Here is a 27,387-nt window from a genome sequence, read left to right as displayed (position 1 = left end):
CAACAATTCTTAGTTAGTTACTTATATTATAAATATTTAGATGGATGGATAGATGTTTGTATAGAGGTATCTTTAGAACGGTTGCATGGATCTTCTACATGATGAAAAATAAATAAATCAAATCTGGTTGTAGTCAAATAAACATCCATTCACATTCGCATTTATAATATTACAAGTGAGATAAAAAAGAATAACAGTGACGACTGTCTTAGGAACCAAGCGTAAATTGGATTGGAATCAAATATCCAACTGCAAAATATAAAACTGCAGTATTTGGTGCTATTCTGAGCTTTTAAATAAATTAAATTTGTGTAAAATGTTATTAATAAAATTTGAAACCGTATAGAAACCAAATGAAATTCAAAAAGCGAAATTAAAGGTTTAACGTATAATTTTTTTTTTACGATAAAAACTTATTTCCATAGAGTAAAATACCGAGTATTTATTTAAGTATTTGAACTATTTAATCGAGTAATACAATCGGTACTGATTTGAATGGAATCCAAACAAATTATGAAATCCGATCTTTCCTATAGAAACGATCCATCAAAATTATGACAGTGGGAATGTCCCGTCTCTTTTGTTTGAATAGTGCGACAAACAAGATAAAGTTTTAGTTGAAAATAAGTTAAGAATTTATTTTCTTTATTTAATTAACTTGAATTTTTATTACCTATCGAATCAAACGTGATGACCAGTGTAAAAAATATAGACAACTTACTATTACTGTAAATGCAAATATTTAGATGTTTGTATGGATGGATGTTTGTTAGAAGGTATCTCCAGAACGGCTGTACAGATCTCACTGAAATTGGCATAGATGTAGAACATAGCCTGGAGGAACATATAAGCTATTAATAATTTTTTAATCGGACGGACGGAGTCGCGGACGAAAGTACATGCTATATAAATTAGTTTTACACGACTAATACCAGATTAATATAATTGTGTCATTCTAAAGCTAAAACGACTAACCTGATTTTAATGAGTAAGTTAAAATTCGATTAATGTTCTTCCCTTGAGAGTCGTATTTATTGTGATTTTTTAATAGACAACTATTGTAGTCAAAAATTGCATTTCAAGGTAGTATTTCTTCTCATAAATAAATGTATTAAAATAATCAATTAAATTTTACAAACACACACTTATAATAATTTTAAAGCTTTGTATTCATTCATAACATTGAAAGAAACTTGTAATTTTCGCATACGAACAACCATAAATATCAATATAAGTGGAACAGTAAAATTACACCTTTAGTCACCGACACTAAAGTGATTTATTAACTTAACTTAGATTTACTATGTTTCGACACGTCAAATGTACATTTGCGTATTATAAAAATTTATTTTTTTTCAAACTGCGATATATCTTACTTCTTACAATCATACTAATAATTATATATTTAATATTTAAGCGTCAATAGCCTAATGGTTAAGGGTACGGATTTCCGATCACGAGGTCGGGGGTTCGAATCCCGCCATTCGACTATTGTCGTAAACCATATCCTAGCACAAGCTTAGAGCTTATTTGAAATGGTTAAAGAAATGTTAGTAAATTTACACAAAAATCTGACAATATTATATATTACATACTATTAAAAAAAACTGCGAATATTTAGATGGAATGGATGTTTGAAGATATCTCCAGAACATCTTAACGGATCTCGATGAAAATTGGCATAGATGTAGATCATAGTCTGGAAGACCATATGGGCTACTAATTTTTTTAATTACGCGCGGACGGAGTCGCGGGTGAGTTAGCTAGTTATTTTTAATAATACACTATAAAAAGACGCTAATATTATATATTAAAATAGAATATCAAATATAAAAAAAAATAACTACAAGAATATTTTTAATACAAGAAACGAATCAGTAACTTTCCCTTTCAATCCTCTTCTTATAGGATAGGAAGAAGTGAATTTTACAGGGAAGAGGACGCATAGAAAGGGGAAATAACCTATTTCTGTGCGTCAATTGAAGGCATCTGCTATTGTGGATTGTACTCGTACATATGTGTCATCGCTTCGCTATTTCGGCGAATTCAGGTGACTTGCGCGCGTTCCACCTTAAAAAAATTCTACTACGCATAGACATCTTTAATTAATTAATAATTAGAATTACATGTGTGCTATTACTTAGCAATTTAATATTGTAAAACGCAACAATGTGTAACCGTCTTTATATCGCTTCCCATGATTAAGTTGATTTGGTAATAAACTTAAGTTATGTTAATTACATTTTATTACTTTAATAATTATCAATAATCACAGCTTGTGTTGAATTTCAAGTTTTAAAGTCACTCGTAATATGATGGGAAATGAGCTATTGAATTATAAATGCGAATATGTAGATGGATGGATGGATGGTTTGTTTGATGATATCTTCGAAAAGAGTCAACTGATCTTTACGAAATTTGGTACAGCTGTAAAACATAGTATGCAGCTGGAAAACACATAGGCTACTTAACAAGTTTTTTTTTAATTCCGCGCGGACGGAGTCCCGGGCGACGGCTAGTATTTTATACGAAGCCAAAACACTTGACTACAAAGTTCTCGTAAAATTGTCGTCTAGCATTTAATGTGTCTGTAACGCCATCTTGCGGCTAGTAGCGATAATAAACTCATGTTATAATATCCCTTTTTATGTAACCATAAAAATGCTTTCGCGTTTTACTTTTAACAATAAAGTGTTTATTGGCTTTTTACTTTATCACCACGAAGATGGCACATTTTTTATTTACACGCGTTATTGTTGGAGTACGTTATTAAATTGTAAATAAAGGTTGTTACAGTACTTCCAAATATTACACATATAAGTGCCTTAGAACTTTTAAATCATACTACTATTGTGAATGCGCTTGTTTGTACGGATGGAATTTGTTAGAAGGTATCTCCGGAAGGGCTGTATTGATATCGTTGCAGTTTGGCATAAATATAAATCTATGCCTGAAATACTGAACTTTACGGAAGAGGTGATGCATGGGAAAGGAAATTATTTTCTTTCGGTGCATCCTCTCCTCCGTCGATTCAAGATAGGCAACGCATATGCAATTGCCTATGTCTATGGGCAACGGTCACTTCGCTATTTCAGCGATTTCAGGTGGCCGCTCGCTCGTTTGCCACCTTATGATATAAAAAAATATATATTATATATTAACGCGATCTAAACCACAGTGGTTTGTCAGCGCCAAAGTTATCGTCTTGCGTAAATAAGTAAAGTTTTTGTTGCGCTTTTTTTTATAAAATATAAGAAAATTTTTGTTAATTAACTAATATTTCTTGTACCATTCCAACTAAGCACTACGCTTGTGTTAGGGCATGGTTTACGATAAAAAACAAATGGCGGGGTTCGAACCCCCGACTATGCGATCGTAAATTACACTTAACCATTACGCTATTGATATTTCATTAATTAAAATACTACATTTCATGTATCATTAGTTATCAAACGTTTATTTATTTGCTTGAATACATTCAATCCTTATTCGGTTTAAAAAAAGAAATCTTACTAAATATTTTCATTGAAGCTTAAATGCAATGTTTGTTCGTGGCAAATAAAAGTGGTGAATCATTCTATGACGAATACTTAAACGCTTTATCGAAGGGTCATGGGTAATTGCGATGACCAATTTTATTGTCATTATAAAATTAATTCAAGATATTTATTACAGGTTTGATAAGGTTATTGTATTAAAAATTGTTGTTCTTTGATTGAGTTTACATTTATTTAATCGTAATTTATTAAAAAAAAAATTATCCAAAATATTACCTGTTAAGAATTGGATCTGAGGACACCTTTTTACACACAATTATTTTTCGATTTTAATTTTGTGGTCAAAACAAATAAAAAAATAAATCGTTAAATCAATCAAAACTAGATTTTAATCCAATGTAACAAAACTTATTTTACAAGCCTCGATGTTCGGTATTTTTTGTTTCATCACTTTCGTATATCGTCTTCCTGTTCCGATAACGGTATTTAGGTTAATTACCTTTAATTATTGCTTAACATAAGCTAAGTGATTATATGACTAATAGAGTTTTTACAATGCAACTTTTAATGAACTTTTACTAATGATTTTCGTATACGTCGATCGTTTATGTCTTTTTCTAGTCGTAACTTAGTGATGAGTTAAGCTACTCATTGATATATATTGCTATCTCTTTTTTTAAATACAGAATAAACGAGATGACAATATGTTTCTGAACAAATGCTTCGGAAGTAGAAACTGAAATAATAATTATATATACTATGGATACAGAACAGGAGCTGTATCCGACACTGACCGCGCGTAATAAAAAAAACTTGATTAGTAGCCTATATATCTTCCAGATTGTTTTTTACATCTCTACCTACCTCCCTTCTAATAAACATTTATCCATCCATCTAAACATTTGCAGTTACTCGTATATTAGTAAGATTATTGTATTGCAAAAATTGCCCAAATCAACCTTTTTTATTCATTAATTATTTGAATTGAAAAGGATAAAAATGTTATAAACATACGTATTAATATACAAGGAATCAAATCGTGTATTAAACAAGAGTTGCAAGTATGAAAAAGTGATATAAAAAGGTATAAGAGTATAGTAGGAGCTCTCAAAGCTTTCCAAGTATACTCGTCTGTGGCTAATTTATATTCTGCGCGCACTAGAGTGGGTTGTTGACGTGCTAATTAATAAAGAGGTTACTACATAATAAGCCTCTGAAACTAGTTGATTTTTCTATAATCATTTTCTTTTTTTTTACATAAATTGTGTCAATGGTTTTATATAGCCAGATACTTTATAACGAGTTCAATTAAAAACACCACACTGCCTATAGTCTGACAAACTTATTTCATCCGGTCGGCATAAGTCAAACTGATAGCCCATTAACTCTCTTTCCACAAATTTGGAACTCATCAACATTCATCATTTAAACTCATCATAATAATATCCACCTTGCAGGTAATTTTAACCTTGGTCAGATGACCGGGTAATTTAACCCATGGTCAGATGACTTGTTATTTTCACTTACGGTCAGATGACCTCGTAAATTAACCCATGGTTAGATGACCTGGTAATTTGACCAACGGTCAGAGGACCTGGTAATTTATCCAACGGTCAGAGGACCTGGTAATTTAATCCCCGGTCAGATGGCCCCGTCAAAGTTTTTGTGGCCCAATAGTGTTTCTAGATGTAGCCGTCAACTCTTAACATTTTATGTTATACTGAAGTGTAATAATCATCAATCTACTCCTAATTTTAATAAGATTATATTTAGTGCGCATGGTCAAGTCGAATTGAATCATCCTGTGGAACCTGTTTCCATTATGTCAGCAGAAAGCGGCCCTTTCACACGTCCGCGTCAATATTGACACGACAGATTTTTAAGTAATTGCCGTACCTTAAACAGTCTGTTACCGTGTGAATGCGTTTAACACTATTATATATAGCTTAACGGAATTTTTAAAATACGTGATATTTGTTGAGTTTGAAAGACTTTATTTTTTCCGTGGAAACATAATGGCGCGAAAAAGAAAATCTTACTTATGTTATAAACGCGTGCGCGATGTTTGTTTGTTACAAGATATCTCTAGAACGGATGAACGGACCTCAATGAAGTTTGGCATACTTATAGAACATAGTCCGGAAAAACAGATAGGCTACTAATTTTGTTTATTTTTTTAATTTCGTGCGAACGAAGTCGCGGGCGACGGGGTTTTGTTACAATGTATCTCCGGAACCGCTCAAAGGATCTTGGTGAAATTTGGCACAGATGCAGAACATAGTCTGGTAAAACACATAGGCGTATAACTCTTTATTAAGTCTTTACACTTAGTACTAAAATTGTTATTATTAAGAAGCCCCAATAGCCTAAATATTAAGTTTAATAACTTAACTGCAGATTACAAGTCAAGTGCTAACCCCTGAGCCATCGACGCTCTGAATGAACTACATTCAAAAAAAGTGAAAGCAAATTCGATGGTAGAGTTACAATGAACTTTTAACTGAGAACAAACTCGTGTGTGATTAAAAATGAAAGCGAATACGCTTTGATTAATGAATCGACTATCACAATTCTGAACGTTTTTGAAACAACATTCCGCCCCTTTCTCACGACTAGAATACCGTGAGTACATATACATACTTTTACATTAATCGGCCTACACTCTTACATTTTTGGAATAAGATATTTTCGCGTTCGCGCAGAATTAATAAACTTAATAAGTAGCCTATATGTTCTTGAAAACTCTGTTCTACATCTGTACCAAATTCCAACAAGATCCGTTAAGCCGGTCCAGAGATACCTTCTAACAAACATCCATCCAACCATACGTGCAAACATTCGTATCAATTTCAAATGAGCTTAAAGTTTTAACTAGGATATTGGTAATGATGATATTCGAATGCCGGGATTGGATTCTATGACCATAGGAATGGTAATAAAAAGTAGTTTAATCATTAGGTTTTTGGCGTTTAAAAACAAATTATTAAAAATGTATCCCAACTTATTCTATCATTAATATTGCTATCGAGTTTTAAGCAATAAAAATAATATTCTTAGTTAAATTATTGACTAAAATAACATCTCAACATTACTAAATATTGACTAAACTAAACAATGTTAAGTTAAAAAAGTAGTATTACTTTAACTTAAAATCACGCAGCTGCGCAAAGTTACGAAGTTTGCGCGATCTGTACACAACAGTTTATTTTTAATTTATGCATTCATGGAAATACTTAGTAAATTTTTGTTAAAGGAAGAAAAGTATATTCCTATAAAGCAATTACCGGCTGTTTGTTGTCTCAAGTGGGTATATACCGAAATATTTATTAACTATTGGTTTCTTAGACAAAAAACTCTGTAGAAGATATATCGTCTCTGTCCCTTATGGGTATTTTGGTCTCAGAAACCCACGATAAGACCTTCAAGTATAATATTTACGATTTAATCGACGATGTGACATATAAACTTTTTTGATATTTGTTACTATTTTCCTGTGATATAAAAATCAAAATAAAACACAATTAAAATGTTGTTATCTTCTAATAAAACCAGCAAAGATACTGCTCTTATGTAAGTATGTAAAAGAACTCACTACATTAAATGAGTTTCACTCTACGTCCACTTTTATGCTCAGGATGCTCCAATATTATGCTTTAAAAAAAGAAATGAAACATGAAAATGTAGTTAAAATAAAAGTGATCTTAAGACTTGCTTTTGTGTTACAAGTGAACTCTTAACATTAAAATTCAAATGAAAAAAATATAAAACTAAAGAGTTGTTTGTTTGTTTCTATATAGCTCGATTGCGACTCAAAGTGACCCACATGATGAATTCTCATAATCCTCTAGCAAGCACTCGTCAGACGTGCTCCATAAGAATTACGCTGTAACCCCTGACAACATGGATGACATAAACAAGGACCCCTTCCCCCCATTTAAACAAGTTGAATGCGCTCCCCGCAGCCTCCTCGCACGTGTACCAGGGACGCAACCCTTTACACTTCCTCTCGTGCTTGCAATTAAAACGAAAACCAGAGCGAAACGCGAGAAAGGCGCAACGCGTGGGTGCGAAAGGGACACCCTGCCTCATTTACCGGAGCACTTTTTATTTCCACTTGCACTCGACAGAGGTCGTCGGCCAATCAACGTACTCTGTTTCGCCCGCGCGCATTGGCCGGTTTGAATAAAGAGCGGTTTTTGAAAAATAACAAAAGAGGGTAGGTAATAGCGCGTTTTGTTTGCTACGAGTGGCGTTTTTGATTTGAGTGCCGCAGCTCGCGGGGAGCGGACGTCTTCAGAACCTTAATTACTTTAGCGGTTTGTATTGTTGGGCTTCCTGAAGAGCGCTTACGTTAAGTTGGCACTTCATTTCATTTGTCAGATGATGTTTAACATTGTTATTTATTGCACGCAGCCCGTTCCCCGGTTCCCGAGTCGTGATATTGCAAAACAAGCAAATTAGCAATGTTTATTTCACTCTAACAATCCTTGTTGCTACATGACGTTGGAACCGCGCAATTGGCTGCTGTTTGCTCTAGTAGGGCGCGAGTGCATTGGCAAAGAGCTTGATGTCTTTTGCGATGTATATTATTAAAGAGATCTGTTAACTTTTAATATATTTATTAATAATTACTTAGGATCGATATTCTTTCTTACGCTATGATTGATTTCAAATTAACTTATGCAAAAATATATCCTAACAAATTATTTAAAAATAACTTATCTAAATAAAATTTAACGTCCTTGCACAATTTAAAGATCAGCGAAAGTAATTTATTGCCCTGTTGTTAGTTTTAAATTTCATACCTGGCAAGGAATTGGATATCCAGTAACAAAAACAATGAAGTCTTTTAAAAATATTACCTCATAAGATGAATGGTTGGAGATATCATATTTAAAATTGGAGACAACAGATTCGAACAAAGCACAGGGCACCAAACAGGTCGTTGGAAGGCAAGTGCTTTCTTTACAATCAAGTATAGAAATCTCCGATATGTCTTCAATTTTTTCTCTTCTTCATTTATATTGAGTACTTTGTAGTTCTTTAGTAGTATTAACAAATGAACGTTTGTTAACAGGAACTTGGCAGTACCTCGCGCGCCAGCACAGGCCGGCAACTCTTCGCTGGAAACCTTCACGACGCTACAGAAAGAGAGCTGCCACAGGCTGGAGTATCTCGTTGAACGGCAGAAACAGCTGTGTTTACTCTCTGATAGAGTGCTACAGGTATAAAATAATTTAGTATTTATAAACTAACACAACTTACCGCTTAACCTGTAGGGGTAGGCAGAGACCACGAACGGATTTGGCCTAGTCAAACGAACCTCCGAAATCCACTTGTCGCCCTTTCGGGCGACGAAACGTGATAGTTCGCGAGGCGGGTCGCTGACTTTTTTTCGGGGACTTATCTTTGAAATTTCTTTCCTGATTACAATATTTTCCTTCACCATAAGAACGTCGGATAAATGAACATATGTTAATCAAAAACACATTGATACATGGCAAGATTCGAACCTAGGACCTGTATATCACAAGTCATGGGCTTAACCTCTATGCCACTGACGCTTTCTTAAAATACATACAGTTTTATGAATTAAATAACACGTTTTATTGATGGTACTTCCTTGCTTACTTAATTATTAGTTATAAAATGATACTGCCGTTAAACGGACTCTTAACGTTTAAGACTTATAGATGGGCATTTAAGATACTCCGTTGAAAGGCTTATGAAGGAACGATTACTTTAACTTTAATTAAATTACGGGATAAGTTTTATTCAGTACATGATTTCATATTTATAATTGACATGTTATATTGTTTCGTTCTTTCAGGTAATAAAAATGGGCAATACAAATTACATATTATAGGCACGGAGAAATATAATTTTTACGTAGAATATTATGTGCTCATAAAAATTATTTACGATGTATAAATAAGCATAAATTTTTGTCTTGACTACTTTATTGTAATAAAGCCTATTATTTACAACTTTTTATAAGTGGTAGCTAAAATGTGTCGTGTATTGTTACGTTATGCGGGTCACATATTACGTTACTTTTATTTTGTTAAAATATCCTTCCTTTAATTATCATTATCATCTTTTTACATGAATAAAATAAAATGAGTAATTTTATAACGTAAACCTCAAACTACAGTGGGCCTAGCATGAATATTTATAATAATAGTCATGGTATCGTCATCGACAAAGTATTCATTGTGCAGCGCCCCCTATCGACCGTAAAGTATACCAAAAATCATATCGCATACTAATTTTGACATAATTGAAAATGACAATACAAAATGATTGTCACAAATATTCGAGATAGAGACAGTTCAAATGTGATAACATTAGTCTTTTGTTTTATTTTACAATAGCGGTCGCCCGCGACTCCGTCTGCGTGGTATTAAAAAAACGTAATTGTATGTCAAGATCCGTTCAGACTATCTGGAGATACCAACAAAACATACATCCAAACATTCGCATTTATAATATTAGTAAGATTTCATTTAATGAAACCTTAGCTACAGGTTTTCGACTGACTTGTTTTCGCGATAAATATCTTCCTATATATTCATGCTTGTTGACTCCAGTGTTTCAAAGAGCATTGGTAGCGAAGTCAACTATAGCAATATAGGTCCCACAAATTGTGTGATATCAACCAATTTGTACTGGGTCAGCTATAGTGGCCTAGTTATAAACATAGGATATGCTTGAAGCCCATCCTTGGCATGTTTGATGACGTCATTGCTTGATTTTTAATTCATTATGATGTGGTGTTTCCAGGTGTTGCAGACGGGCGCAGGACAAGCGGTAGAGGAGTGCCAGTATCAGTTCCGCCATAGCCGATGGAACTGCAGCACCGTCGCTAATTCCACCGATATCTTTGGAGGAGTACTTAAATTTAGTAAGTTATTTTACCATTTTACCTTACTACTACGTATTGGCCCGGCTCGCCCGGTGAAATACCACAACCACACAGAAGACAGGCGTCAAGTGGAAGCAATTCCAAATGCAGTCTGATGAGTGAGCGTCCCGGAGGCCTAATTTAGTCCTCTTTCCTTTCCTACCCTTTTTCTCTAATAAGGAAAGGATGGGAAGTGGACATTCCTGATGAGAGGATGCATGGAAAGGGAAAATGTTTTCTTTCTGTGCATCCTCTCCTCCGTCAATTAAAGGTAGGCAACGCATATGCATACTTCGGTATTTCAGCCATTTCAGGTGGCCGCTCGCTCGTTTGCCACCTTATTATATAAAAAAAAAACTTACGGAGAGTCGGCAGTATGTTTATCTACTTTGAATACATCTTTATCATTATCTGAGAGTACTTTATTCTTTCAAATATTTCGCCTTTTCACACAATCCATACTGACATCGACCTTCTTTCCTTTGTAGCCCCTTTAATCTAATAACTTTCAGGTTTTTCTACCTTCTGTTTCTTTCAAACCTTACTTTATTATTCTTAACATAAGCTAATAGCATTAATTGGTTGGTTTCTGAGACTAAAATCCTAGTATAATACATATTGCTATCTCTTATAAATTATGTTACATGTTTTTATAAATGGATTTTGGTTTTAGAAACCCACAGTTAATGTTCTAAGTATAGAAGTAAGAAATATATATAGATATTGTAATGCACTTCTGAGTCCTAAGCATGTGTTCTTTGATGTTGCTGTTGTGTTACTCCGCAGTGGAATCAGTCTTCACTTGTGTTTATATTACAATCAGAGGGCACGACAAGCAACGTTGCCACAGAACTACAAATATAATTGATCTGGCATTTAGAAAAAATACAATACCACGACAAAAAAAAATATGTTTAATTTAAGCTGTATATTAATTTTGTTAGAATCAATGTAAGATACCACGATATAAAATGTAATATGTTGATTCTTTTTATGTTCTTCCATTAAAATAAAGTTTAATTCGTTGCTATTGACTTAAAATTCTTACTAATATTATAAATGGGAATATTTAGATGGATGGATGGTTGGATGTTTGTTTGAAGGTATCTCCGAAACGGACCAATGGATCTCGCTAAAATTTGGCTTAAGTGTAGAACATAGTCTCGAACAACACATAGCTGCTTAAGTGTTAATTTAAGTGTTAATTCCGCGTGGATGGAGTCGCGGGTGATAGCTAGTTTAACATAAATGTTGCATTGAAAATATTTCTTTACCTGAATCTTAATTAATTAAAGCTTAAACTTAGACTTAACTTAGTTAATAGAGGTCTTTAAGGTCTTTAAGATTACCTTAACAACAAAATATCTTTTATATGTTCTTCGCTTCTCTTGACCACACAAGCTAAAGTGCGTCGTAAAATCATAATTAGATTTTCAATTACCTACAACCACATAATACGCGGTAGCCTTAACTTTTTAATTTACTGTTATGTTTACTCTAAGTTGACTTCCTGTCAAGACTATGGTAATATTATATTCTCTTTGAGACGATAACTAGCTTGATCAGGTGTTTGAAAACCAAATTTTATCCTACTCGAAGGACCAGTAAGTTGCAATACAATGTAACTTGAGTTTAGAAGTATCGTTGGGAGAATTTTGAATTATTGTAGACGGTAAAATATTTATATACAAGTTTAAACTTGCTGTTGCCTGCGACTTCATTAGTTCAGAAGAAAATAGCTTATATAATATATTTGTTTAGCTGTTCCATAGATTTTCGGGAAAAAACGTAGACGTGCGGAAAGACACACATTTTAAAAATTGTTTTTTGCTTATCATCAACGCAAATTACTGTGCATGAAATGTCTTTTTTTTCATATTAAATACAGACATTTACATTTTTTTGATATATATAGATTCACATTATCCATTTGTATGGTAGATTTTTTATATAGAAAGTATTTTTTTCTGATATAAATTAATTGACGTTAAATCTTCACAGATTAAAAAAATATAGTTAACAAAAACCTGTATTTAATCAAAGGTTTTTTTATAATATCAGATAATAAGATTAAAACGATTATGATTCAGTCGATAGAGTGAATTTCCGCGAAGTGATGTTTATCTAAAATTTGGATATCTTCCATGCATTTTGTATATTGTTATAATAAATTGTTTATTACTGTGCATCCAATATCTAAATTATGTTTAATATCTTCATGCCAGCTCCATTTCTAGACGTTTTCAAGGAATTTCTTCTCTTCATGTTATTTGTTTATTTTCTAATGTCGATTACTGAGATCACGTGTTGACTTGTCGACGGAGCGGCTCAGTTTGTTTAAAGTATGCCACTAATAAAGTAACCATTGTAACATGACCTCTTATAGCTGATAGGAAAAGAAGTACGTAAAGAAATGCCGAGGTCAATGTCATTGGTTTACTGTACTTACAGCGGTCATTGAACTTTACGTTTATCTAAGACCCAAGATCCTGATGGTATTCAACGTTCAAGTTATTCGTTATCCATAGAATTGATTTGTTCGGAAAAACTTTTTGTGTTTTTCATACTTTAGTGATATAGTCACTGCTCTTGGTCGTTTATAAAATGGATAATTTATCGGTATGTACAAGTAAGAGAAGAACATAGTCCAGGCCATTTTAGGATCCCTTAAGGAATTTGCAATTCTATCAAGCTATACAATCGAATAAGTAGCATGAAAGAGGTTGCGGATTCAATCTAATGTCGAGTTTACGGCTCATCCATTGTGGATCGGGCGAGTGTCGATTGTTTTTTGCTTTTTTTTTGGACTCAGACTCTGGGAGGAGAGTCTTCTATTTTCTAAATTCCTTATAAATAATTGTTCTTTTATAGAATCTCGCGAATCAGCGTTCGTGCATGCTCTCTCATCGGCGGCGCTGGCTCACGCGGTGGCGCGTGCCTGTAGCCGTGGCGAGCTTAACGAGTGCTCGTGCGATGCCAGGGTTAGGAAGAGGACGCCCAGGCATTGGCAATGGGGAGGCTGTTCTGAGGTGAGCTAAAACATTAAGTCAAATAATTACAATTTTAAAACCTTAGTAGACCAATATTAAGATTTAAGAGGCAAGGAATAATCTCAACTAACGTTTTCAATTTTCAGGATATAAGATACGGTGAGATGTTCAGCCGAGACTTTGTTGATGCCAAAGAAGATAAAGACACTGATGTGGGTCTCATGAATCTCCACAACAATGAAGCTGGACGAAGGGTAAATTTAATAGCTTAATTAGCAAACATTTTTAGGCAAGGTCATTCAATTAATTCTCGAATCCCTTAATCGATGAAGTTCTTTTTCGATGTTCAAAAGCTTTGTGAAGGGATTGTTAAATTTTACATACTAAAACTTTTGAGTCTATTCTAGAAGTAAATATTTCATTCTATTTGTTTTCTATATGTGTAGAGCGTTAGTGGCTCAGGGGTCAAGCACTTGACTTGTAATCTGCAGGTCCTGGGTTCGAATCCCGCCATGTAACAATGTGTTTTTCGATTTCCGATTTACATATATACATTTATCAGACGTTCTTACGGTGAAGGAAAACATCGTGATGCAACCTGCACATATCTGAGAAGAAATTCAAAGATATGTGTGAAGTCAACCAACCCGCACTTGGCCAACGTGGTTGACTATGGCCTCTTCACCCTTAAGTTAGGGTAGGTCTGAGCCTCTCGGTGGGGACGTATAGTGAGCTGATGATGATGATTTGTTTTCCAGGCGGTTCGTAGCCGTATGCAGCGCGTGTGCAAGTGCCACGGCATGTCGGGCTCGTGCTCGGTGCGCGTCTGCTGGCGACGTCTGCCGCAGCTGCGACTGGTCGGCGACGCGCTCGCCACACGTTACGAGGGCGCTTCACATGTCAAGGTCATTTCTACAGTACGTGGATACAGGGAGTTTTATTTGATGAAGATAGAAATTGCACTTACTGAGTACACCACTAAAGGAGTCTCTTAGTGTGGATTGCTCGTACCAAATATACACATAAAGGATCCTTTAGTAACCACTGAATAACAATGCGGCATTTAGACTAGAGAAAACTGATCCATAGTAGTAGAATACAATTCTGATAGACTGGTATCCATAGCTTTAAATACACTATACACTAAAAGGCCTCTAGTTTTAGTAGTAGTCACATAAATGAATATAATATTAGCAAATTAAATCTTTATGATACTTTAAATAGCGACTAAATTAAAATTAAAATATGATACGTTATTACTAATTATTAATTAATAATTAATAGATGTTGAAAAAATTATTGCTTATATGTGTTATTTTATTTTAAGGTGGTGGAGCGAAAACGTGGTAAGAATATGCGAAAGCTGAGACCTTTGCATGCTGATATGAAGAAACCAAACAAAACTGATCTGGTATATCTAGAAGAATCTCCTGACTACTGCGAACCTAATGATGAGTAAGTATGTCGTAATGAATACAGTCTTGGTGAAATATTAGTTCTGCCCTCTTGGGTATTACTGTTATTGATGTAAAGACAGTTTTTTCCTTTGTACCAGGAAATTTGAAGTATAACTTAATACCAGAAAGACGAACAAAAAGTTATTTTAAACAGCTTCATATGTGCAGTTATTTTATGTGTTCTTGCTTTGATGTCTTCTACTACTACTATTTTTCGTTCTTTTAAAAAAAATCTGGGTCTTGGCCTTCAAAAATAATAGTCTCCGCTTTGCTCTATCTCATCTCAACTACTTTACGTGATTTATCGAAGACTGTGGCAATGTTGGTAACAAAAATCAACGAGCAAGCAGTCGCGATTAAAGCGCAAACTAAGAAAATAGACGATCAAAAACAGCTGATTGAAAAAAATTTTGTAATAATTAGTGAACAGAAGAGGGTAATCGCGAATTTAGTAATTAAAGTGGACAAGCTTGCTGCGGTCGCGGACGGCACGAAGAAGGGGACAGCAGCGCCGTCTAGTGCAACTACGTCGCCGAGCGCAACAGAGACAGCTGTAGGCTCGGGGGAAGCGGGGCCGGTTACCCGCGCTCGCCGCGCCGCGCAGCGCATTGAATCTAAGGGCTTGATCACATCGTGCGTGCAGGAGCCGAAGCGATTAAATACTGCGGATGCTCCCAAGGATAAATCTACGGATGACTTAAATAATAATCAATCCCCAATAGTTTCGGAAGGGCAGACAGTTTCTAAGAAGACATCATCAAATAATTTGCAAACCAAAATTGTTCAACGGGGTGGTAATAGCGTGATGTCTTCTATTCTGGCGGTCGAAAAAAAGAAATTTTTACATATCTGGTCTCTTCATCCAGACACAACGAGTGAGGCCATAACCGAACATGTTGAAACTGTATGTGGCTCCAAAGATATAAAAGTTGAGAAGATAATACCAAGAACTAAAAGAGATTATGCGTCTTTCAAGGTTGGAGTTCCGGAATCATTGTACGGAAAAATCAATTGTTGTGATTGCTGGCCAGTTAATGCCAAGTTCAATGAATGGGTGTGGTTTCGAAACCAACAAAGATCTACGGGAAAGGAGAGTAACCAAAAATAATTCGATATTAATATACTATCAAAACGTGAGAGGACTCCGAACGAAAACGTCAGCATTTTACACGAATATTTTGAACAATTCGTGCGACTTGTTTACTATAACAGAGACGGGTCTAAATAACTCCATAGCGGATGGAGAAATTTTTCCCGCTGGTTACACAGTGTTAAGATGTGATCGAGCCGATGGACGGAAACAAGGCGGAACACTGATTGCTGCATCGTCGCGGTTGGAACTAAAACGTGTTCAAGTCGATAGTGTGGATACGGCCTTATTTGAAATAGTTTGTGCTACCGTATCACATCGTCAAAAATTTTTGTTTTTGTGTTGTGTTGTGTATATTCCCCCCAAATCGAGTGTGCAAGAATATAGTCATTTGTTTCATATACTTGAATCTAAATGTTCGGAATACGATAAAGTGTTAGTGATTGGAGATTTTAACATGCCGTCTTCCACACAAGAGATACAGCATCATTGTGAGTATGTTGCAGCCTATTGTGGATTCCGGCAGGTAAATAATTTCATTAACATTAACGATAGAACTTTGGATTTGGTATTGACGACCCTTGCCGAATGTGATTTGAGAGTATTTTTGTGTGACGACCCCGTGGTGGACGTTGACGTGCAGCACCCCCCTCTGCTGCTGGAATTGCGGCAGAGGGGGGAGCGCACCCACCGCTCTAACTCTGGGCTTGGAGACGCCGAATGCAATTCGAATGATAACGGTTCAGTTGAAAATATTAGATGGAATTTTAAAAGATGTAATTTTTTTCAATTATATAGTCTATTTGAAAAGTTTGATTGGAGTCCGTTATATGAAATAAACGATGCCGACGCCGCGTTGACATATTTCTATAATGTGGTAAACCAAATGATTGACTCGTCTACACCGAGAAAACTTTGTAACCGGGGTAAAACAAATTCAAAATGTAATTATCCGACATGGTACACGGCCGAATTAATTAAACATATTGAAAAAAAGTGGAGGTTACATAAAATATACAAAAGAACTAAATCGCAAGCGGACTATCGAGTATTTTCTCACTATCGGGCTTTAGTAAAAAATATGATCGAAGGCGCGTATAAATTATATCTGCAAAATCTGCAACTAAATTTAAAAAATGATCCAAAATCGTTTTGGAACTTCGTTAAAAATAAACGGATTAATTCTAACAACAGTCGAGTTACTAAAGGGGGGGTGGAAGTGAAAAAAGAAGATAGTGCGAAATATTTTGCGGAGTACTTTCATTCGGTATATAGCTCCAAGCCGCCGAACTTAGACCCACGGTCGGCTGAGCGGACGGCGGCGCTGGCGCCGTCCGGCGCGGACTCGGCGCGCGTTCATATAGGCCAGGTGAGCGAGCGCGATGTGCGCGCAGCGCTCGTCCGCCTCAAGCCCAAACAATCGGTAGGCCCGGACGGCGTACCGCCTTTCATAATTAAAGATTGTCGCCTATCATTTGAGATGCCCCTTTGGCATATTTTTAATTTATACTTAAAAGAAGAACGCTATCCGGATAGATGGAAAATTACCCGCGTAATTCCGGTTCCAAAAAAAGAATCAGGAACGGAACTATGCGATCATAGACCTGTAGCGATACTATCGGCGGTTGCTAAAGTATTCGAGACGGTAATACACAGCAGCATTTGTTCGCAGGTGAATTCCCGGCTATCGGACGCGCAGCACGGCTTCCGTAAGGGTCGAAACACGGAGAGTAACTTGTTGTCCTTCGTATCGGAACTAGCGCCTGCCGTGGACGCCGGAAGACAGGTCGACACTGCATATTTTGACTTTCGCCGCGCATTTGATACCGTAGACAACGATATATTATTAATTAAATTTGCTGCGTTTGGGTTCACTCCCAGTTTACTAAACTTTTTTGCTAATTACCTAAAAGAGCGCAGACAGTACGTCGAGTACGAGGGTTACTTTTCCGCGCCATATTATACTTATTCCGGAATAAGTCAAGGCAGTAATCTCGGTCCGTTAGAGTTTATTTTAATGATTAATGACCTTCCGTCAATAGTAAATCACGCACAGTGTTTATTGTATGCGGACGATTTAAAACTTTTTTTAGTTATAAAAAATGGTGACGACTGCTTGCGATTGCAGCGGGACATTAACAGCGTGTTGCAGTGGAGTAAGGACAACAAGTTGTTCTTCAACGTGAACAAGTGCTGTGTGATGTCGTATAGTCGAGCGCGCGCGCCACTGCACCATCCCTACGTGCTGGATACGACCCTCGTCCCGCGCGTATCTCACGTCCGTGATTTGGGAGTCGAGATGGTCGAGGAATTGAACTTCCGAAACCACATTGCGAATATCTGTAGGAAATCGTTTAGAAATCTCGGTTTTATTATTAGGCAATGTAAGAATTTTGAAAATGCGCTGGTAATAAAAGTTTTATATAACGCATTAGTTAGGAGTCATCTAGAAACGAGTAGTTCCATTTGGAGTCCCCATGAAAAAAAATATAGTCTGATGGTAGAAAGAATTCAAAATAAGTTTACGCGGTTCCTGTATTACAAACAGTACGGAGTTTATCCTAGCTTCCCGTTAATGTACCCCAGTTTATTTGTGAATGGCATGGTCGGATACAGCACGTTGCGAGTGCGTAGGGACGTGGCCCTCGTGCGCGGCGTATGGCGCGTCCTGCGCGGCGCGGTGTGCCAGCCAGCCGTGCTTGCAGCGCTGCGGCTGCGTGTCCCTGACTGCGTGGTTCAGGTGCGCCGCCGCCCGCCATTGTTTCTCGAGCCCACCGCTAGGACGAAGTTATTGGAAAATGCTTCTATAGTGCGGGCTATACGGCTTCTCAATATCATATCTAGAGATATAGATTTATTTAGTTGCAGCGAGTCGAAATTCACAGAGGCTGCGTACAGATGTGTGGAAGACGTTTGAATATTGATTTTTAGTTACGCGTTTATATATTCTTGCACTGTTTATCTATGTATTTTTCTTTTTATTTATCATTGTTATGTGTTATTTACTGTTATTATAAAATATGTTATCATGTAAACTGTTATGTAAAGTGTGTATAGTGTCAAATTGGTTGTATACTGTAATGATGCTGTGCAGTTTTTAAATAAATAAATAAATAAATAAATAAATAAATAAATAAATAAATCTCAACCCAGTCCTGGACTTTGAGTTCTTAGGTCCTTTTCCTCGTTCTTTATCCAGCGATACTTGAAGCTGTCTACTTTTATTGTAGGAAGCCATGGACCATTTTGGATTCTTGTACTGTAGTTAATCAGAAACTTTGTTTTTATTTCTTTCACAGATTAGGTATCCTTGGTACCCGAGGTCGGACTTGCAATAGAACATCGGCAGGTCTCGATGGCTGTCGCCTGCTGTGCTGCGGTCGCGGCTACCAGACCCGCGTACGCGACCATGAAGAGAAGTGCCGCTGCCGATTCGTCTGGTGCTGTCGAGTACATTGCGAGATTTGTCGGTACAAACGAGACCATCATGTCTGCAACTAGAACTTAACCATCAATGTATAACGTTGTTTTACTAGAGTCGTGTTTTATACCAGTTTCGTGGTACATCTGAATCTCGATAAATCAAGACTAATTATTTAATCATTGCGTTAGGAAGCTTCACTTAAACTTCGACTCTTTACCAAACTTTTAATATTAATCTTCTGTACATACATGTACGTATGCATTAGTTTTTTTTGTAAATTGGATCAAATATTTGAGGCTACGTAGTATATGTATTGGACCTTTAGAAAAACTCCTAGACATTTATGGACCTTAATTGTTAGTTAGTTTCTTCTTAGATCTCTTTGCCAAATTGAACATTTGCTGGATTTGACCTTTTAATGTCCATTTCTCACCTAGAGAATTATAAAGTAAATTATAATGAACCGTATTTCTAAGTAATTCAAGCCCAAAAATTTTAGCTTTATTTTCTTTTAAAATTTAAAACTGATATTGGAGTTTTTAATATGTTAAAAGTATATTTGAATTTATTATATTTAGTGAAGATCGTTACCTCTTCATTGGCACTTAACGCAGCGAATCGACTGATTATTTTTAAATTATACGAACCAATTTCTTATTTGTATTTTTCGATGTTAAGCTTTAAAATTATTTACAGTATTATATTAACTTATTTTAATTTACCGTGTACAAAGCTGTAAATATTAAATAATTTTGTTAATATTAGATTTAGGCGATACAACTTATTTAAAAGAAAAATCCCCAAAACTTCAATATTAAGGCGCGATTTATACAAAAATGGCAAACGGTGAAGATGCGCTGGCGCAGAGCAAACGTAGAAAGAACGAAAAGACGTACCAGTGGGGTTAGACAAAGTGTATTCGCTCAAAAGCGATTCCATAACGAACTGACAATAACTTTCGTTAAGTCACGTGATTGTCACGCGTCAGTTCTATACGTTTTTGAAGTTCACTATGGATTCGCTTCGGAGCGAATGCATTTTGTCTTACCCCCCTGCGCCGCGCTTTCACCTTACACCATTTCTGTATACTTCGCGCCTTAATATCGGATGATAAAAATGCTTTTTTAACAGTTGTAAATAAAACCATGATTTTGTACTTAATAGAATTTATTTTATTCTACCTCAGAAGCGATATTGTTTTGATTGTTTTCTATGTACATGTACATAATGTACACTTGTACACCGTGTACATGAGAATGTACATGATGTTAACTAAATGCTTCTTTAATTTAAAAAATTGTTTTGTATTTTGATATATTTTGTACATATGTATTACATAAATGCTTACATTAGTAACTTATTGTATTAGATTGTGATAGATTTTACCCATATTATAAACATTACTTAACCCTTTGATAGTTCGTGACTCAAATTTTCCAAATCTCTAGAGATAAGTTCTATTCTGTCTGTAAATACACTCATAGTTATTATTGATTCAATTGACTCATTCAGGGCCTTTTAATTAGTCACTAAGAGACTTCTCCTTAGAGTAGATCTCTCCTATTAATTTTACTTTAAGTGCGTTAGTTAATCTACGCTAAGGCACATCCCTAGTGCCCTTTAAAAGTGCGAATTAAATCTTTTACTTTAGGCCACATAAATCTTGCCATGTTAAATTTTTTTCAATCCTTAAATTAACTGGAATTCAAATGTTTGTAATAGCGGATAAGGAACTACATTACTTTGACTCAAACGTTTTGGTAAACTTTTTCTGGTCTATTTATACAAGGTGTTCCAAAAAAGATCATCGATTCTTGGATCTATAAAGTTTCCATAAAGAAATCGATGATGTTCTCTATAAAATGTCATCTAATTAACACTAAATACTTATTTATGTAAGTATAGCCTCAAATAATATTTATGAAGTTCAAATTCGCTAATCTATTAAAGATTTTTCGTTTATTAAAAAAAATCTTCGATCTTCAAATAGTATTTGTGCCCAAAGTAACATTTGTTTTAAAATGTCAAATTATCTACAACTTACCTTTATAGTATACAGGATATTGGGCAATGTATGTATTTCGCAACATCCTGTACATTATAGTTAATTTAAAAATTAAATAATAAATATGAGAAATGTAATCTTCATAACGTTAGAGTCAAAGAAAAGACTTTTAGGGTAATTTTCTTTGAATATGAAATAGTTACTATTCGATGTACATTAAATAAACATGTGTTAGAAAGAATTAAACTCTTTTATTTATTTACGTCACAATTAAAAAATAATACGAGAAATTTTATTTAATTTCATATATTACTTAAAATTTAAGTAGTAATAAATTATTCTCCAAGAGGATTGCCCAACCAGGGGTAAACTCTTGGGCACGAGTTACAAATCTGCATCCAGTAAGTCATCTGAAACAAAAAGAAACATTAACCATGGGTTTCTAAAAAATCTCTGTATAAAACATTTCGTTAATCTTTAATCTTTACAAAACTTTTGGTCTCAAAAACCCACGGTAATATAATGAAAAAACTATGCTTCAGTAATCCCCTGTTTCATTGTTTAAACATCTGTAGAAACATACTGTCATCTCTTTATTTTCAGAGAGAATAAGAGAGATAACAATATTTTTGTATAGGTATTTTAGCAGAGTACACTTGTGGTAAGCTTTCTCGTTCTATCTTCGCCTTCCCATTCTTTGCTTATAAGAAAAGTAAGTGGATATGATGGAAGAGTAGACGCATAAGGGGTAAACATACCCTTTCGGTGCGTCCTCTCCGTCAATTAAAGTAGGGAGCGGTCGCTTCGCTATCTCGGCGAATTTAAATGGCTGCCAGCTCGTTTGAACACCTTATCTTATAATAAAAGGCATTGCTTTATTTGTATTGTTTTCTTGGCTTACCTCAGTATGTGTGGATGAGAGAGGTCCGCAACTGGTGGCACGGCAGCTCGTTGGCACGAACCTCTTGCATTCCTTCTTCACATATTCGTTCACTGGCACGGGGTTCTCAACCCAGTCAATCACTTCGCCTGCACTTACCTGAAATATAACAAATATAATAACAATTTGGTAAGATTTTTCTGTTCTAGGTTCGATTATAAATGCGAGTCAATAGTGATTTCAACTCGTTTTAATTTGTTCACACAAGTTGCATTGCTAATTTATTGACAAAGGGACGTGTGTATTGTTAGGAAGAAAATCCGACACTGCGCCGGTGTACTGGCGCAACACTAGCCTTACTAAAATGTCATTAACATTAATTATTATTTTAAATTAAGGGTCAGGGAAACTTCATTGGATGTTAATTAAGTGTCAAGACTAATTGGCGCTCAAATAATATCATCAATGATGTTCAATATATTACAAACACCACACTTTTTGAACGATTAGGTCAACTTACAATTTGTTCAATCTTTTCAAATTGTCTTTGGTGACGTAAGGACAATAAAAGAAGGCTTACCATGAAGGCATCATTAAGACTGTTGACTAGATCCAAGAATCGGACCAAGGCCCTCTTGACACCGGGATAGGCGGCGATGTACCATTCGTGGACGTAGAAGCCGAAAGGAGCACGGTTGCCGAGGTAATGCCTTTCGAAGTTAGTCAGGATGAACTTGAACCACGCTTCTTCATCATGATGAGGAGGCCTAGAAGGTCAGATTATTCATTAAATAACACACTCTATTTACTTATTTGGTAAATAGAGTAATAATATCAGATTATGGTAATTCTAACATTTTGGGAATTTTATAAAAATTAGAGGATATAGAAGACAATCAAATAAAAGTAAGGACGTAGAACGTTTATGAGTCGTGTAAGAAAAAAAAATTGTTTATAATTAAAATTGTATCTCAAATTAGAGACTTAACAAGAGGTACGAAACCTCATATATTGTAGAAATATTAAATGTTTTATCATCTTATGAACGAAAGGAATCGTGAACTAGAAGAGAATGGCTCGATATATCAAAAATAATTGCCAATAAAAGATTTTATAATACGTTACACTAGTTACAAAAAGAATGTTTACTTACACAAACACACAAGCATCAACCATGGAACAAGGGAATCCATTGAGATCTGTCCAGCTTATCATGGGGAGTACCCAAACACCGGGCACTGACGCAGTAGGGCAAGGAGGAATAATGCAGTCTTGTGTTGAAGCATAGTCCAATGTGTATGGCCACAAGCCAGGGTCGGTGAAGCCGGTGGTTGGCCATGTGGAGTCGTATCGAAGACCAGTCGCTGCCATGACTTGGAAACTGGCATTTCCAGTCATTTGAAGGAAGGGAATTCTAATTCCTGAAAAACCGTAAATTATGTTTAGCAAAATCATAACAACTTGTATACCTTTCAAAGTCAAAAGAAATATTTTACCAAATATTCTTTGAAAAGAGATCGTATTTGTTTTTTCTTATATTTGGTTGTCAAAATCCGTTAACTTATATTTTGTTTTTCTGTTTTTCAAAAGTGTTTGCTACCGTCTTTTTCTCACAAATTGAACTACAATCGAATTTTTTATCTATCTATCTAATAAATATTAGAAGACTAATTCAATACCTTGTATGGCATCTGAGGGAATGTTGGCGAAATGTGACATCTGACGTTTCTGGTCTCCGAATTCCTTCATCATGTCCTCGTAGGTTGCTTCAGACCAGTACGATTGAGGAGTTTGATGAGTGATGGAATGCAGTGCGATCTCAAAACCTTGGTTGTAAAGCTCATTGACACGTTGATAGTCAGTGTACTCATGGTTAACGAAGAAGGTGACACTCGCGGGACAGTTGTTCTTGTTTGTGCGTCGGTAGATGATTTCACGGTAGGTCTCAATGTTGCGAATGTTGACACCATCGTCGAATGTTAGCATAACGAACTGTAAAGAGATGGAAATTAAAAACGATTACGTTTAATTTTCTTTGGAGACGTACTCGTTCTAGCACTTAATCCTGATTGGTAGATATGTAATCAATATGATTTATTTGTGTTTTTTGGCTGCTATTTTTATTTTATTATTTACGTTCATCACCTTTCTTTCACAAAGTATCTACCGACTGGTAAGAGGTCTGTTATTTTTAGTTACTTTACAATCTTTATCACTGCCATTTCCTAAACGTTTTCTGACAGAAGATCGTTAGTTGTGGAAAATGATTAACTGCTAGCAAGCAGTTGTATAGAATATTGAGAAATATCCCAGTGGACTGATACTGGCTGATGATGATGAAGTTTATTTTTTTACCTGTGGAGTATCTCTTGGTGCAAGATCTCCGGGAATATCGGTGGACGAGCACCGGCATTTCGGCAGTTTGCAAAGTTCCTTGTTACATTCTTCAGCTAACGGCGCCTCGGGTTCTTCAGCAATCGCTAAACCTATTAACACACTTAATAAAATAAACGTCACCGTCTTCATGTTTTCGGCACTTTGATAAAGACAAGTAAATTGAAACTTGATGTCGATTTTATATACTTACTGATATTATCAACTATTTGATTTATATCACCAAATCATCAATGATCACAGATTTTGTTTATCAAGATTAAAATAATCTGATAATCGTACCGCCTTTTCGTGACATCGTTTCGATTTTCGGGGTTTCCTTTAATATAATATCAAATTTTGATGCTTGATTAACAATTAAACATATTTTTAGAACGAGATAGTGTATTATTTCGTTAGAAATTGTTGATAAGGTGTAGGAAAAATTATAAGTCAAACCTTAAGGAAGTTAGAAAATTAAATCGATGAAATAAAATGTAGTACAATGTCAATGTCGTGCATAAGACCAGTGCAGAGTCCGAGCATTTCTTTGGATAACCCGAGACACACTTCTGTTCCCTTCTGTCGTGTCGTGTCGTGTTCTCTTCTGTTCTGTGTTCTGTTTGAAGTTCTGTTCTGTATCATTGTTGATCGGCGTACCGTTTTCATATATTAAGATTCTAAAAGTGACTATTTTGCTTAAATATTATGAATTTTATTAAGTATTCAAAAATGGTTTTTCGGTTACAGATTCAGACAAAAAACTATTTATATAATACTATTGATAAAGCAGTGAAAGAAACTATCATCATCTCTTCATATTTTAATATTCCCATCCACGTTTCGTCTTATGAATGTACTTTCCGGAGGCCTAATTTTAGACTCCTAATTTAGGGTTAGTGAATTTGACAGAGTAAGGAACACATTGGCCCTCTATCCATTGAAAATAGGCAAGGCATGTGGAATTGCGGGCGATGGGCAGCGGTCGCTTTTGAATACTTATCAAAATTCTTAATATCGAAACAAAATAATCGCTTTTAGTTGTAAATAAGGAAGTTGTTAGAATTTTCGCAGGTTTCATCACAGAAGAAGAGCAACGTAGACTCCGCGCTGACAATACTCGGCTGGCGCGGGAGCTGGAGTTAGTCCGCAGGGAGCTCCGCGCCTTTAAAGAGGCGTATACAGAGGCACACAAAAAATCAGCCCCGGGGATGCATCTAGGACTCAGCCGGGTCTAAAGAAGATCCTGAACGATACGATGGAAGAAATGAAACGCGAGCTCTTGCAGTCAGTGGGCGGAATGGTTAACGCCCGCCTCCAAGACTTGGAGATGCGTCTTCCTGCAGAGTCTGTGATCAGGCCTTCCCTCAACTCTGATCAGCGGCAGCCACCGCCGCCACGCCACAGAGTCCAGCCTAGCCTGGCGATCGGTGCTAGAGAAAGAACCGACGAACCAGCCCAGGTGAAGGCTGCTAAGCCAGGGCCCAAGAAGGCACCGAAGAAGAAGGCGAGGCCGACTGCCCCTCCACCGCCGCCGCCTTCTCCTCCCTCTAATGGAAGAGAGAGGGAAGGAGATGTAGTTATAGCCTCCTCATCTGGAGCAGGGCCAGGGCAGCTAGACCAGCCCCCTCCTCAAGAGGATCCGTGGTCGAAAGTTGTCGGCCGTAAAACAAGGGGGAAGGCCCCATCTCAACCCGCCCCCATCCAAAGTAAAGCAACCCAAAAAAGGGTCGCCACAAAGCCTATCAAGATAGTGGCCCCCAAGACGGCGGCCATTATGTTGACCCTGAGGGAGGAGGCGACTATCGCCACAACTGACGGCCAAATTGTTGCGGTTAAGTACCCGGAGGTCCTAGCCAAAGCTAGGGCATCCATCTCACTTAAAGATTTTGGTTTGGAGTCGGTCAAGATACGAACTAGTATGACCGGCTCCAAACTGATGGAGGTGGGAGGGGAGACTCCAGACGCGTCAGCTGACCGCCTAGCCGCGGAGTTGACCAGGGTCGTTGGGACCTGGGTGGATGTTGCTCGCCCAACCAAATTGGTCGACATTCGGGTGTCTGGTCTAGATGACTCTGTGAACTGCACGGAGCTGGCGGAAAGGGTGGCGACGGCTGGCGGCTGCTCCCCCACCTTGGTTAAAGTGGGCCAAATCCGACCCAACTTCTGGGGCGGTGGCTCAGCTATTCTAAGATGCCCAGCGGCAACTGCTAAGGCAGTCGTCGCAATGGGCAAAATGGCCATTGGTTGGACAATGGCCACCATTACGGCTGTGCAGGCCCAACCTATGCGCTGCTATAAGTGCATGATGCTGGGCCACACACGTGCCCTGTGCCCCTCAGAGTGCGCAACGGAGGTAGAGACTGGGCAACTCTGCTTCCGTTGTGGGAAAGAAGGGCACAAGGCGGCCGCGTGCGAGGCCCCTGCCAAATGCGCAGTGTGTGCAAAAGCAGGACGCCCGCACGCGCATCTGATGGGGGGAGCTAAATGTGCACCCCCTACCGTTAAAGGGAAGGTTCATATAATAAGGCCTTCCCAAAACCCGCCACAGAGCCGACAGGCGGCCGAGGAAGATATGCAGGTGTCTTAATGTCTGGACACCTGCATATCGAATTCCTGCAGACCAACGCCAACCACTCCGCCCGCGCACAAGACCTGCTCATGCAGGTGCTGGCGGAGTGGGGAATTGCCGTTGCGGTCGTGGCCGAACCGTACGTAGTACCCCCTCACCAAAACTGGGTTGGGGACCGAATGGGCTTGGTCGGTA

At 36.8% G+C, this 27,387-nt stretch overlaps 2 protein-coding genes across 3 annotated transcripts in view; one reads left to right on the top strand and one right to left on the bottom strand.

The window, feature by feature from the left end:
* Nucleotides 1–19,749, top strand: part of LOC106118620 (protein Wnt-4) — a 67,242-nt gene extending 47,493 nt beyond the window's left edge. The window contains exons 2-8 of one of the 2 annotated variants that reach the window (XM_013313291.1): nucleotides 8,575–8,722; nucleotides 10,281–10,401; nucleotides 13,273–13,430; nucleotides 13,538–13,645; nucleotides 14,150–14,296; nucleotides 14,719–14,846; nucleotides 19,238–19,749. In XM_013313291.1, the coding sequence (XP_013168745.1) occupies nucleotides 8,575–8,722; nucleotides 10,281–10,401; nucleotides 13,273–13,430; nucleotides 13,538–13,645; nucleotides 14,150–14,296; nucleotides 14,719–14,846; nucleotides 19,238–19,439 (1,012 nt within the window). In that variant the 3' untranslated portion in view covers nucleotides 19,440–19,749. Of the gene's footprint in view, nucleotides 1–8,574; nucleotides 8,723–10,280; nucleotides 10,402–13,272; nucleotides 13,431–13,537; nucleotides 13,646–14,149; nucleotides 14,309–14,718; nucleotides 14,847–19,237 lie in introns of both variants that reach the window. The other variant, XM_013313290.1, reaches the window with a different exon arrangement.
* A 1,932-nt stretch (nucleotides 19,750–21,681) lies between these two features.
* Nucleotides 21,682–24,801, bottom strand: LOC106118554 (uncharacterized). The gene is made up of 6 exons (XM_013313219.1): nucleotides 24,603–24,801; nucleotides 23,927–24,239; nucleotides 23,401–23,668; nucleotides 22,828–23,014; nucleotides 22,269–22,406; nucleotides 21,682–21,777 (listed from the first exon to the last, which is right to left on the bottom strand). Exons 1-6 carry the CDS (start codon nucleotides 24,771–24,773, stop codon nucleotides 21,703–21,705), a joined length of 1,152 nt encoding a protein of 383 aa, XP_013168673.1. The 5' UTR covers nucleotides 24,774–24,801; the 3' UTR covers nucleotides 21,682–21,702.
* Nucleotides 24,802–27,387: the final 2,586 nt, after the last annotated feature.

The sequence above is a fragment of the Papilio xuthus genome, unplaced genomic scaffold (assembly GCF_000836235.2).
Source record: "Papilio xuthus unplaced genomic scaffold, Pxut_1.1 DF827570.1, whole genome shotgun sequence".
In the NCBI taxonomy this organism is placed as follows: Eukaryota; Metazoa; Arthropoda; class Insecta; order Lepidoptera; family Papilionidae; genus Papilio; species Papilio xuthus.
This window is presented reverse-complemented; position numbering and strand designations above follow the sequence as displayed.

What these genes read in the sequence shown, in the direction of transcription:
- LOC106118554 (XM_013313219.1), bottom strand. Translation starts at nt 24,773, where the DNA reads ATGAAGACGGTGACGTTTATTTTATTAAGTGTGTTAATAGGTTTAGCG. An exon ending in GTTGATGCTTGTGTGTTTGT is followed by an intron (nt 23,015 to 23,400) that starts GTAAGTAAACAT and finishes CTGACCTTCTAG; the next exon opens with GCCTCCTCATCATGATGAAG. An exon ending in GTCTTAATGATGCCTTCATG is followed by an intron (nt 22,407 to 22,827) that starts GTAAGCCTTCTT and finishes GTTATATTTCAG; the next exon opens with GTAAGTGCAGGCGAAGTGAT.